This window comes from Oncorhynchus nerka, linkage group LG26 (assembly GCF_034236695.1).
Source record: "Oncorhynchus nerka isolate Pitt River linkage group LG26, Oner_Uvic_2.0, whole genome shotgun sequence".
Taxonomy (NCBI): Eukaryota; Metazoa; Chordata; class Actinopteri; order Salmoniformes; family Salmonidae; genus Oncorhynchus; species Oncorhynchus nerka.
This window is the reverse complement of record NC_088421.1, coordinates 3,797,618-3,812,367: the sequence shown is the minus strand read 5'-3', so window position 1 is coordinate 3,812,367 and position 14,750 is coordinate 3,797,618. Positions and strand designations below refer to the sequence as shown.

Sequence of the window (14,750 nt, the reverse complement as noted above, 5' to 3'; positions counted from 1 at the left end):
TCTTTATAACACACACACAAACAAGTTAAAATCTTAAACTACGCCTTGCTCAGACAGTCAGTGTTTTTCCACTATACAGACACATTGTTTCTTTAATCTGCAACATGTTTCATAATTTTCTGCAAGCCTAACAATTTCTCCCTCCACGGGTGGAGACAGAATGTCCTGTAAGGAACACAGTAGTACTACTTGTCTGTCAATAGCTTCTCTTATCATTTGTTTCCCACTTGCACCCTGCTTACATACTAAAAAAGAGCAAAAGGTCCTTGTTCTAATCCGGACTAAAATTACACCCATCATCAGATTATAGTTTTATGATTCTAATACATTTCATACAATTATATGGTTTCAGGGTGGAATATTTTAATCGTTACCTTTAAGCATATAATTCCTTATCATTAACCCGTGTCCCTGCTTTTTCTTAGCTCTGTTTTGCTTGTCCTCCCGGTTTTGACCCTTGCCTGCCCTGACTGTGAACCTGCCTGCCCTGACCATACTGCCTGCCCTGACCTCGAGCCTGCCTGCCACCTGTACCTCCTGACTCTGACCTTGTTATGATCTTTTGCCTGTCCATGACCAATATCTTGCCTGCCCCTTGATACTAATAAATATCAGGGACTCGAAAAAATCTGCCTCCCGTGTCTGCATCTAGGTCTCGACTCAGCCCTTAAACTGGAGAGTCCTTTAGGTGCCTTTTGGGAAACTCCAAGGCTAAAACTAAAACTAAAGCTAAAGCTAAAACTCAAAGGCTGTCAAAAGTGCCTTTTACTGAGAAGTTGCTTCCATCTGGCCACTCTACCATAAATGCTTGATTGATGGAGTGCTGCAGAGATGGTTGTCCTTCTGGAAGGTTCTCCCATCTATACAGAGAGGAACTAACCCCTTAAGATTGATTTAGTTGTTGTTGTCAATATTCTGAACAAATATTGTAATCACTGTTCTGCAACATATGCTTCAACAATTAATGTATTTGCTGTGCTAGACCTAAGGGATAATGTTAGCTTTATAATTGTTATTTCATGTTCAAAATCTAGAAACCATGCCAGATTGCTAGCTAAATTATCCCTGGAGCATTTAATATGGCAATAAAACAAAATAAAAATGTTTGAGATATGTATTACATTTATGAATAATCTAATGTTAGCATTAAATAATCAAGGCCTTTAAACACTTGTTGACAATAATTGTACAAATGAAATGCCTTTTATGGTGTCTGACGAAATTGACCATATCCACTTAGTTGCATTTAATGAAAAAAATAGGAGGTTGTTCCTTTTACATGGTGTTAATAGCTGATACTTTGGTGTGTCAAAATATAATCTTCACATTTAGTTCAAATTAAGACAAATATTTGTAGTAAAAAGTTGATCGGCCATTCTTTAAGAATCCCTGAGCTCTAAAACAGCAAAATTTCTCTGCCCCATGGCAAAAATCAATAGCTTGTAGCTACACTAAATATGATATAACCAAAGATTGTTGTTATCCAGCATTTCTGGACATTACAGGTAAGCCTAATCAAAACACAAAAAAATAGACTCTACAACTAACCTGGTATTGGCAGTACTCTACCAGTTATCCTAAACATGTCAATTTCCAGTTGCAAGTGGTTCTAGAAAACACCGAGAAAATGCAGATAGATAGTAAATAAAAATGTGCATTTGCCTGTTGCCTTTTTCTTTGTAAACTTGCCTGTTTCCTTTTCTTTTGCAGGTTTTGCCTTACACAATCTTAATGCAGGAGTATTCAATTTACCCTACGAGGTCGGGGACATCTCCCCTAAAACTGGGACATTTCCGGGGACAGCTCCAACCGGGGACAGGCCACCAAAAACGGGGACAGGCCACCAAAAACGGGGACGCCTGGTCACCCTACTTTAGTTGAGCTTACTAGCGCCGCCTGTCTACCGGAAGCTGTTGCTTTGCAACCTCTTGCTAGCTTGTTAGCATAACAAATGACTACCTAGACATCATACGATTTCGGATGTGTTGGTAAATTCAATCTGGAGTGCCAGAGTTCGCTCTAGGCGTTCGTAAATTCAGAGCGTTGTCAGATTGTCAGTTCGTAAATTCAAAGTGTTTTGCTCTCTGAGCATTCAGAGCCCACACTGGAAGCTCTGGCCGAGGAGTTGGGTTGATCCGAGCTTTCTGACCTCACAACGGCAGTCAAGCCTCAAAGCTAACTGGCTAACTTTGGCTAGCTTGCTAGCTACTTCCAGACACAAATGAGAGAACACCTCACTCTGACCATTTTACTCGCCCTGGCAGAGCTGGGTAGGTTGTTTTCATGTTATCCAGAGCATTGGTGACTGTAACTGTGTTGCTGGCAACAATTTAATTTAAAAAAAATTGCAGACGTTTACTGACACTGGTTACATTCAATGGGTGTTAAATTCATCAATTAATCTGCGATTTGGTGCACTCAGATGAGAGTGCTCTGAAATTGGAGAAGATAGCCAGAGTGAATTAACAATGTCCATTGAGAACGCACAATGACCATACCGCTTAGCTAAGCCTGATGTATTAATAGCCAACTAAATTTGTGTTTGGTAGCTAGATAACATAATGGTACATACTGCTGCAAGGATACGCTATGCGGTTTGTAAGGATAGCGTAGCTTAAGAATTGTAATGTAGAAACTTAACTTTTTCTTATTTGTCATAATTAGTTATAGCAATGAAATTGTATCCGCTCTCGTCTGACTTCGGCACCATATTTTCTGCCATTTTCTTAAAATGTTTGTGAGGCCACACCTGTTTCTGAAGAATTGCATTATGGGCCCTGAAAGCACGGAAATAATGTCCACTGCTTGAAAACTTCGTATTTTGGTATGACATAATCTGGCATACTAACTATATCCATACTAGGACCAGTAAACATACTATATACTCCATATACACACAAGTATATACACTTACTATATACACTATATAATACTGATATACACTTACATCAGCACCCTGAAAGCACCCTGTATGGTTCAGATGTATGTAGCTACTTTATTTTGTGTAGATTTTCATTTGTAGGCTATTTTAGCTAATAACTTTGAGATATACCATTTTGAGTTATTTCAACAACAATATGTCAATTGTAATTTGAAACCGAAAGGTGTATCATCAAATACCATTTCTACAAAAGCCAGCCTTTCTTTCTCTGTCCACTACTCTATTCCCATACCTCATATTGAAAATTGAGCTGATTTATTTTTTTTAAAATGTGATAAACCCAGTTTTTCTTTGACTGCATTCTGAAAAGGTCAATAATTAAGCTTCATGTGTTATTGAAACATGTGCTCTTAGAGAATGAAACAGAAGTTTACAGAACTGCATGTCTCAAAGTTCAATTCCTTATATATCCTAAATCAAATATAGATGTAGACTATTTCTCAATTAGTCTAACATTAGAATGGATTTTCCAAGTCTTCCTATTTTTTTCTAAGGATATAACAAACACACATATTTTTAAACAATAACTTCTGTAGTTAGACCTGCACTGTAGCATTGCTTTTGGCTGATACTTCTGCTTTAGATGAATGTTTCTTTGTAATAAACAAAGTTTTTTAAACTAACAGTGCGATGAAGGGGTCATTTACTCTGAAAATCTTTCCGCGTGAGATTAGCCCGTTTTCTTTCCAAACTTGAGGATTATGATTTTTCGTAATGTTTAAGCTTTTACAAATGTACTGTATATGTGGATGTATCATTCAAACTTTGAAAAAATGAAGTATATTTGTGCGTGGTGTTCCACACGTACCTCCCTCTCATTGGCTAGAATGGTCCCACCTGATCTACCTGTCTTCAATCGTTGAGCACATGTATTTCCATTGATAGAGTGGTCACTCGGCTCTCTTGTCAATATAATAAATAATCTTTGCTTTAGGTCATGTGTATGAGTGGGCTCGTCTTTAAATGACCCGCCTAGTTCCTGTTGAAATTCTAAAGGTGATTGGCTACGCTTTGTGAGGGTGGATTTCACTGACGCATTCGGTTTGGAACAATAAATAGAGCGAACAAGGCTCCTTCCAGTTCACAAGTCTGATAAGTCGCATGAAGAAGTTCTTGCTTCAACAGTGATTGAACGGAACTCCTCTGCCTTCGTCCCGCATTATAGAACATTGAGGATTAATGACATAGCACTTACTTGAACTATAATAGCAAAATAGTTACGAAATACTCTATTTTTGTACCGTTTTATTTTGATATAAAAGAAAATCTGCCAAGATGGAGTCTCAGATCCGCCAGAACTATCACCACGATTGCGAAGCTGCTATCAACCGGATGATCAACTTGGAGATGTTTGCCTCCTACACCTACACTTCAATGGTAAGGATTCTACCAAGATGACCGTGTATTATTATGCCTGGTCCTAAATGGCTCTTTTCCCACTTGAATTTTCTGTAGGTCTAGACAATTAATAGCAAATAACCTCAACTCCGTGAAGTACATTTGAGTTTTACTTGGCAAGGCTATTAAGACGCTCCAGTTAGATATAGCATTCAAATGAAGTTGGGAATCTATCCTACCTCTGTCAGAGCGCGTAACAACTCATTGACAGGTTAAATGTCAGGTTACCAAGTAGACAACGGACTAGACTAGATTGATTCATTCCTATATCATCAAGCATTTTTTTCTTCTAACTACAATGTTTTGTTTATCCACCCAGGCTTTCTATTTCTCCCGTGACGATGTGGCTCTGCGTGGCTTCGCGCATTTCTTCAAGGAGAACAGCGACGAGGAGCGAGAGCACGCCGACAAACTACTCTCCTTCCAGAACAAGAGAGGTGGACGCATTTTACTCCAGGACATCAAGGTGAGCGCCTGAGCATCGAGGAACAGATTTAGATTGTAGACTGATAGAAAATGTGAGTGTCCAGCGTTAAGTTGATATAGAGAACCTGGAGTAGTCCTAAACATACTGCCTCTAACCACCGAACTGAAACAGTGTGAGGTAATGTAACTCTGTTCACTTTATCCAAACCTTAATGTTTGCTAGTAGTCCCTAACCCTCCTGTGTTCACTCTGTCCTGTGTAGAAGCCAGAACGTGATGAGTGGGGAAATGGGCTGGAGGCCATGCAGTGTGCTCTGCAGCTGGAGAAGAATGTCAACCAGGCCCTGCTGGACCTGCACATGATTGCCTCTGGAAAGGTTGACCCCCATGTAAGTTATGGTGGAACCACATGTATGTATCACATAGAATACAGGTAATGTCTCAGGAGATGATCAGGTTGTTGTAGCTCTGATAACTAATGACAGGATTGGGTGACCTGTTTCTTAACACGCACACAATAGTCCACAGATGGACACCACACACAATGCAGCTAATGCATAAGGGGTGGCAGGTCATCTAGTGGTTAGAGCTTTGGGCCAGTAACTAGAAGGTTGCTGGCTCGAATCCCTGAGCTGACAAGGTAAAAATCTGTTCTGCCCCTGATTAACCCACTGTGCCTTGTTAGAATGTCATTGTAAATAGGCATTTGTTATCTGACTTGTCTAGTTAAAAAATAAACTGCAGACACCTCATTATCTGCCCTTATGTCATTACCACCAGGCTCTTGTGTGTTACTGTAATTACTGTTACAATAGTCTGTATTCATTATCTTTTCTGACCTGTGTTTTCCCTCTTTAGCTGTGTGACTTTCTGGAGACTCATTACCTGAATGAGCAGGTGGAGGCCATTAAGAAGCTGGGAGATCACATCACCAACCTCACCAAGATGGATGCTGTCAAAAACAAGATGGCAGAGTACCTGTTTGACAAACACACCCTGGGAGAGCAGAGCTAAACCACTTCCATCCCCAGGCTACGTTCTCCAGCCTCAGACCAGGACTCCTGGCTTCTCTGATAGATCCTACTGGCTTTACATTTATAGGGAGGGGAGTGTTAAACTGGTGCAGTGCAACACAGCTATAACATTGTGGTGTTTCTGTTGACAACACTACTGTATTTTGGAGGCAAGGCATCTTGTAAAACATTTAAAAAGATCAAATGTTTGTGTTGATCTGTAGTAATGATTCAGTCTATTCAGGTTCTTTGCTCTGTCTTATTGAGCATCGTCATACCAGTGATAAATACTGACAATTGTCGACCTACTAGTGGCTGAGGGTCATAACAATAGAAGTTTAATAAAGGATGTTACGTCTGACCACAGAGGGTGTCCTTTACCTCATCTTGTAGTAGTGCCATGTCAATGAAGGAGCCAACTGTCAACTCTGGGTCCATAAAATGGGTAACTACAGTTGCTGTAGATCTTCACTCTGCGTGTCCCAAGTTTATAAAATGGCCAACAGGTCAATACAACCCTTGCGTCCTGCTGGGTAAATCGGTTAGCCAGCTGTTATGGTGTATTTCTCTGATAACGTTCGGCTATACTGACACACTCAATCTTCACTCATTTTGTTAATTTCAGTTGGTAATGCACACTAGTTCCCCTACAGCAAACTCTGAACTGAATAGTCAATAGTAAATCTACAAGCCTCTCGTTCATCATACGGGGCTTATTGGAGCGGTCACATGGTTGCAAATATACCGATAATTTACCAAAATTACTGAAGTCTAACATTTTGGTAATTAACAGGCAAGCTTTACTTTAAACTGAAAATATTGCTATAATTTTTTGTGTCCAAATAGTAACTGTTTCTACTGGGTAGACCATTTGGTTAAAGGGGAAAATGGCCAAATGAGAAGAGTGTCAAATCAACAATGGCATTTTTGAAAACTAACTATTCTCTTTTCACAACTGCCACCAACATTTACAACCTAGAAGTATTGACATGGTAAAATAGTTGAATACATTTAAATAAAATATGGTGATGGTGTTCACTGAGTTGGTTTATATTTAGTGTAATGTTTTGCAGCTAAGTCATTCTATTTCAAAATCTATTTTACCTGTGCCAAGGCCACACCGAGGGCCAGAGATTTGTGATAACCTGACACTCCCAAAAAAAGCCACTAGATGGCATCTGATTAAATAGCATATTCCTTAATTGACCAACATTGGTATTAAGTTATGGATCCCATTTAGCTGTTGTCGAGGCAGCATTTACTCTAAATGGGGTCCAGCAAAATAAAGGCAGTTCTATACATTACAAAACAGATTTCAGGCCTCTACCACACAAAATCCATTGTGTGTCTATATTGCATATGTTAGTGTCTGTGCCGATGTGTCTCTTCTCAGTCCCTGCTGTCCCATAAGTTGTATTTTTATCTATTTTTAAAGTAAAAGTCTTATTTTACTGCTTGCATGAATAGTAGACATGTCATGGCTCTATGTGGTACTGTGCACCTCCCATAGTCTGTTCTGGATGTGGGGACTGTGAAGAGACCTGGTGGCATGTCTTGTGGGGTATGCATTGGTGTCTGAGTTGTGTGCTAGTAGTTTAAATTGACAGCTCGGTGCATTCAACATGTCAATACTTCTCACAAATACAAGTAGTGATGAAGTAAATCTCTCTACTTTGAGCCATGAGAGATTGACATGCATAATATTGTTAGCTCTCTGTGTACATTTCTGGGCCAATTGTAATTTTCCTAAGTCCTTTTTTGTGGCACCTGACCACACGACTGGACAGTAGTCCAGGTGCGACAAAACAAGGGCCTGTAGAACCTACCTTGTTGATAGTGTTAAGGCAGAGCAGTGCTTTATTATGGACAGACCTTAGCTACCGTTGTATCAATAAGTTTTGACCATGACAAAAGTTTAGTCTCAACTTGTTACATTTCCATATTATTCATTACAAGATTTAGTTGAGGTTTAGTGTTTTAGTTCATCAACATACATAGACACACAGGCTTCACTCAGCGCCAGTGGCAAGTCATTAGTAAAGATTGAAAAAGTAATGGACCTAGACAGCTGCTCTGGGGAATGCCTGACTCTACCTAGATTATGTTGGAGGCTTCCATTAAAGAACACCCTCTGTGTTCTGTTAGACCAGATCCAGATCCACAATATAGCAGGGGACGTAAAGCCATAACACTTACGCTTTTTCCAGCAGCAGATTATGATCAATATTGTGAAAAGCTGAAGTGTTTTATTTTATGTTTCTGTATTTTTAATCTTTATTTAACTAGGCAAGTCAGTTAAGAACAAATTCTTATTGACAATGACGGACTACCCCGGACGACGATGTGCCAATTGTGCGCCGGCCTATGGGACTCCCAATCACGGCTGGATGTAATACAGCCTGGACTTGAATCAGGGACTGTAGTGACACCTATTGTACTGAGATGCAGTGCCTTAGACTGCTGCGCCACTCGGGAGCCCTAACAAAACATCTCCCACAATCTTTTAATTATCAATTTCTCTCAGCCAATCATCAGTAATTTGTGTAAGTGCGTACATGTTGAATGCCCTTCCCTGTAAGCGTACTGAAAATCTGTTGTTAATTAATTTACTGTGAAATAGCTTTTTTTTCAAAAGTTTACTGACGGTTGGTAACAACCTGATTGGTCAGCTATTTGAGCCAATAAAGGGTGCTTTGCTATTCTTGGGTAATGGAATGACTTTTGCTTCCCTTCAGGGCTGAGGGTGCACACTTTCCTGTAGGCTTAGGTTGAAGAGAGGGCAAATAGGAGTTGCAATATCGTCCGTCCGCTGTCAGCCTCAGTCATTTTCCATCCAAGTTGTCAGACCCAGGTGGCTTGTCATTGATGACAGACCATTTTTTCACCTCTTCCACACTCACTTTATGGAATTCAAAATAACAATGCTTGTCTTTTATAATTCGGTCAGTTATGCACGGATGTGTAAGTTCAGAATTAGTTGTTGGCATGTCATACCCAAGTTTTCCAATCTTGCCAATGAAATAAGCATTAATGTAATTGGCAATATCAGTGGGTTTTGTGGTGAATGAGCCATCTGATTCAATGAATGATGGAGCCCGAGTTGGTCTTTTTGTCCAAGATTTCATTTAAGGTACTTCAAAGCTTTTTTGCTATCATTTTTCATATAATTTATCTTTGTTTCATAGTACATTTTCTCCTTCTCCTTTTTGTTCACTTTAGTCACATGATTTCTGAATTTATTGTACAGTATGTTTGCCAGTCAGCTGTGCAGCCAGGCTTATTTGCCATTCCCTTTGCCTCATCCTTCTCAACCATACCATTTTCCTCCTCATCAATCCATGGGGATTTAACCATTTATTTTTGCAGTCATATTCTTAATGGCTGCATGCTTATTAATAACTGGAATAAGTCCTTTCATAAATGTGTCAAGTGCAGCATCTGGTTGCTCCTCATTCCACACCACAGAACAGCAAATATTCTTTACATCTTCAACATAGGAATCACTACCTTTGCGACCTAAGCTGTCAGTTTTGACTGAGACTGTAAAAGCATGCTTTAAGCCATGTACATTTGTTGATTGCTAGGCGTACAAATACCATTATTTCTTGGTATACAGTATTTGAAACAAGGTCTAGTTTGGCTTCAACCGGACTAGATTGTGAACAACTCTTGGCAGAATGTGTTGCTTTACTACCATGAAGGTGATCAGCACAATATTGTTTGAACTGCAGCACCCCAAACGATTCGTTCTCGAGTTTGTTCAGCAGAGGCTGTTTATGTTTTGGTTCTACAAAGCTGTGACCATCATAACATTCAATAATCAATTAATTGCATTCAATATAGTTTTCTTCTCTATGCTGCCTGCAGAATGATCTATTTTGCCTATGCCCATATGACAGACAGTTGTTGGTCGGAGCGCATCACCAAAGGATCGCATATTTTTTGTGCTGGATAATTCATTGCGGCCAGCAGGTCAAACTAATATCTTAAATGAGTCACTCAGAAAAAAACAAATCATGAGTTCAGAAGTCTTGAGTCAGTAAAAAGTTGTTCAAAAATAATGATTTGTTCTTGAACTGCACCTCATTAGCCAGAGGTGATCCCGGGACCACCAAGGTGGTGTGGCAAAATGTGTATGTGTCTTTTCTGGGGCCTAGAGTGTTTCCTGATCTCATGACCTGGTCAGGTATGGGTCCAGGGTCCTCTTCATAGGCCATGACAAAATATTATTGTTTTAGATAGCTTCCCTTTTCATCTGTGCTATCACTATAGGACTGGGGGTTTTCTTGTCAGGTTATGTGGATTGGAAACACTCCTGACCTAAGGTGGATCAAACTCTTTCAAACTACCACAAACCTTGCTCTTACTCATTCTAAATCTGATACCAAAACAGCCAGAGACAACAACTTCAATGGAGAACATACTCTGTAGTTTAATGAACTACTATAGCAGGGATGAGTGTTATGCAAAGAAAAGAAACAATGTCTTTAAGTATATATTTCCCTCTATGCACAATGTTAAGCAATGGACAGACAGGTTTAAATTTGATGACATAAAACCTATTATTTGTTCATCTGATTACAGTGCTCTTCTAAAATGATTATTTCTAGAAGATTTATGTAAGGCAGAGTTACAATTAAGACAGTAGACCTTGTAATAACTTTTTTTGAATGCTCAAGTCATGAAAGCCCGAACCTATTGTTGTCCTGGTCTCCATCTGGTCCACCAGAGGTTTGTTCAGTGGGGCTCACTATAGGAACTGATTGCCTGTAAAATCCATATATACATTCATTAAATCAACTACTTTCAACATTTCTATTGAAAATAATATCCCCCTTTTCATGACGCAGATTTTATTGAATGTCATTCATTTTATTCCACTCTATTCTAACCAAACTTGCTTTACCAGTTCATGTCAGTAGGTGTCACTATGCACAAACTAGTGGAAAAGACTGATGCCATGAGATCTGCCTGTCTCTGTGTATGTGAAAGTTCAGGTTGTGTTAGCTAGAATCCATCAATTCATTCTTTGTGCATTAGCCATCCATGTGTTATGGGTGAACAAATGTGTTTAAATTGTTTTGTTTTTTTAAAGACAGTGAAATTTGCACCACAAACATTTGTAAATAACCACCATAATTGGAAATAAAAGAATATGCCAACAAACATTACTGGACTAACAAACTGGCTAACAAACCTGTTCAGGAAATTCAGTATCCCTTGGCTTTGGGTAGCAGCATGAGATCGTTTCATCTTTATCCTGTGCCGAACACATTTATTCAGTGAGTCTATTGATAAAAGTCACCTTGTCCGAGAGAGATTTACATGTTTATCAAAACCTCACGCCAAGATAAGCCTACACGAAACACAGCCCTTATTTGAAGTGTTTCTAAAATCCTCTATGGGAAAGATGATTGGTGGAAAAATGATTGGAACCATCACCCTGTTTGACGGCTAGGTTTTATAGGTATTATGACACCTCTACTATTAACACATAGAAAGAGTCAGTGAAGCTAGTTGTCTCGCTTCCGGTTCCGCTGACATGCATTGAAACATGGCTTTATTTAGCAAAATATCTATGAATTAACAGACTTCTCTTCAAATAATTTTCAATATCACATGTAGTAACCAAAAAAGTGTTAAACAAATCAAAATATATTTGAGATTTGAGATTCTTCAAAGTAGCCATGCTTTGCCTTGATGACAACTTTGCACACTCTTGGCATTCTCTGAACCAGCTTCACCTGGAAGCACAACCACCTTCACCCCCCCCCATTGTGCCTAAGCCCTACGACCATGCATCAGAACTACCTGGCCTGAAGACTCCCCAGTCCACCTGGTCCACCTGCTGCTGCTCCAGTTTCTGTTGTTCTGCCTGCAGCTATGGAACCCTGACCTGTTCACCAGACATGCTACCTTATCCCGGGACCTGCTGTTTCATTTCTCCTCTGTCTCCATCGACCTCTCAACCTTTGAATCCTCAGCTATGAAAAGCCAACTGACATTTACTCCTGAAGTACTGACCTGTTGCATCCTCTATAACCACTGTGATTATTATTTGATCCTGCTGGTCACCTATGAACGTCTGAACATCTTGAAGAACGATCTGGCCTTAATGGTCATATACAGTGCATTCAGAAAGTATTCAGACCCATTGACTTTTTCCACATTTTGTGACGTTAAAGCCTTGTTCTAAAACTGATTTATATGTTTTTCCCCCTCATCAGTCTACACACAATACCCCATAATGACACAGCAAAAACAGGCTTTCAGACATTTTTTAAAATACTCTATTATGAAAAAAATCTGGAAATGTCACATTTACATAAGTATTCAGACCCTTTACTCAGAACTTTGTTGAAGAGCCTTTGGCAGGGATTACAGCCTCGAGGGGTCTTGGGTACAAGTTTTACACAGCTGTATTTGTCCCTTTCTTCTCTGCAGATCCTCTCAAGCTTTGTCAGGTTGGATGGGGAGCTACACAGCTATTTCCAGGTCTCTCCAGAGATATTCGATCAGGTTCATGTAGGGCTCTGGCTGGGCCACTCAAGGACGTTCAGAGACTTGTCCCGAAGCTACTCCTGCGTTGTCTTGGCTGTGTGCTTAGGGTCATTGTTCTTTTGGAATGTGAATCTTTGCCCCAGTCTGAGGTCCTGCATGCTCTGGAGCAGGTTATCATCAAGGATCTCTCTGTACTTTTCTCCATTCATTTTTCCCTCGATCCTTACTAATCTCCAAGTCCCTGCCACTGAAAAACATCCCCACAGCATGATGCTGCCATCACCATGATTCACCGTAGGGATGTTGCCAGGTTTGCTCCAGACGTGACACTTGTCATTCAGGAATTCAGTACATTTGAATGACACTAAGTGGCAGTGTTTTACAACTAATGCCGGTTTGCCTGAGGCTGATGGAGTGCAGGTGTTTGTTCACATGCATATACACACACGCTCATTCAAATCAACACAAACAAGAACACACACATACATGTAATAGTGCCAGACATGCACACAAACATATACAGTTGGCATTGCTGTTATGATTTTAGTTGTCCTTGATGTCCTTTCTTTTACATTTATTTATTATATATTTTGTTGCATTGTTGTCTGCTGTGTTCTTCTGTCTTTTCCTTTTTTCTCTTTAGTTCAATCAATTGGTTGTTGGTGCATTGGGGGGATTGGAATTAATTGTATTTTTATTTTTTATTCCTGGGGGGATGTTTGAGGGACAGCTATTGGGGAACTTTGGGGGATCTTGGAGGGTTCGGGTTAACGTTTTTTGGACTGGTGGTAGATCGGTCAACATGCCCTTGAGCAGGTCATTGATCCTGGATGCTTCTGTGTGTCGCTCTGAATGGGAATCTGTTGGATGACTGGTATGATGTAGTTATTGAGCGGCTTCACTGCAAGTATATTGTATGTTTCGAATATTCAATAAATAATAAATAAAAAAGAGCAAAGAGTTCAGTCTTGGTTTCATCAGACAAGAGAATCTTATTTCTCATGGTCTGAGAGTCTTTAGATGCCTTTTGGTAAAATCCAAGTGTCCTGTCATGTGCCTTTTACTGAGGAGTGTCTTCAATCTGGCCACTCTATCATAAAGGCCTGATTGGTGGCGTGCTGGAGAGATGGTTGTCCTTCTGGAAGGATCCCCCGTCTACACAGAGGAACTCTAGAGCTCTGTCAGAGTGATTGTCAGGTTCTTGGTCACCTCCTGTACCAAGGCCCATCTTCTCCGATTGCTCAGTTAGGGTTCCATTTTTGAATGATGGAGGCCACTGTGTTCTTGGGGACCTTCAATGCTGCAGACATTTTTTGGTACACTTCCCTAAATCTGTGCCTCAACAAAATCCTGTCTCGGAGCTCGACAAACAATTCCTTGGACATCATGGCTTGTTTTTTTGCTCTGACATGCACTGGCAACTGTGGGACCTTATATAGACAGGTGTGTGTGCCTTTCCAAATCACGTCCAATCTATTGAATGTACCACAGGTGGACTCCAATCAAGTTGTAGAAATATCTCAAGGATGATCAATGGAAACAGGATGCACCTGAACTCAATTTCGAGTCTCATAGCAAAGGCTCTTTAGACTTATGTAAATAAGGTATTTCTCGTTTTTTGCAAAAATGTCTGAAAACCTGTTTTCACTTTGTCATTAGGTCGTATTGGGTGTAGATTTATGAGAAGAAAAATGTGTTGTATCTATTTTAGAATAAGGTTGCAACAAATTGTGGAAAAAGTCAAGGGGTCTGAATTTTTTCCGAATGCACTAAATGGAGGGATTCAAACTGACATCCCGAATCCTACAAATACCACCTTGTGCGCAGTCATTTCACAACATTTCTTAATGCAATAAGGGGAGAAACACACTTTGAAAGCAGCTTTGATGGCCACTGTTAAGAGGAAGATCCCAGCTTCCCAATAATCTTACATTTATTTCTGCTCTTAAAAATAAGTAAACTGCACCATTTTAAAACCTGAGTTTTTAGAAACAGCTTGGTTTATGTGTTACAGGGGGTATATGTATACAGCAATGCATCGCTTAGCCATGCTAGCATCGCCCAGAATGGCTTGCCAAGTGTTTGTTAGCAAGCTGACAGCACGTTAGGTTTCAACAGCCATTCGAGTAGGGGTTGGAAACTATAGACAGCTTCTATTGGTCAATCGCACCCTGATATTGCAAAGTATTAGCATAAACTTAATGGTTTCGTTCTGTAAGATGGAACAGTGGGCAGCATTGAATAAAATGGACACGGTACTGTTCTGAACAACCAATTGAAAAATGGTAATCGCCTTCAGAGGGCTAAATGTTTTATTTTTTATTTTATTTTATTTATATTTTTTGTTTAACCTTCATTTGACTAGTCAAGCCAGTTAAGAACAAATTCTTATTTACAATGACAGTCTACCAAAAGGCAAAAGGTCTCTGGCAGGGACGGGGGCTAAATGAAATACAAATATTTGACAAAACA

The 14,750-nt window shown here is 39.8% G+C and overlaps 1 protein-coding gene across 1 annotated transcript; it reads left to right on the top strand.

The window, feature by feature from the left end:
• Window positions 1–4,173: 4,173 nt before the first annotated feature.
• LOC135564627 (ferritin, middle subunit-like) lies at window positions 4,174–6,143 on the top strand. Its single transcript, XM_065009992.1, has 4 exons — window positions 4,174–4,318; window positions 4,659–4,805; window positions 5,028–5,153; window positions 5,623–6,143. The coding sequence occupies exons 1-4, from the start codon at window positions 4,217–4,219 to the stop codon at window positions 5,776–5,778; spliced, it is 531 nt and encodes a 176-aa protein (XP_064866064.1). The 5' UTR covers window positions 4,174–4,216; the 3' UTR covers window positions 5,779–6,143.
• The last annotated feature ends 8,607 nt before the right edge of the window (window positions 6,144–14,750 follow it).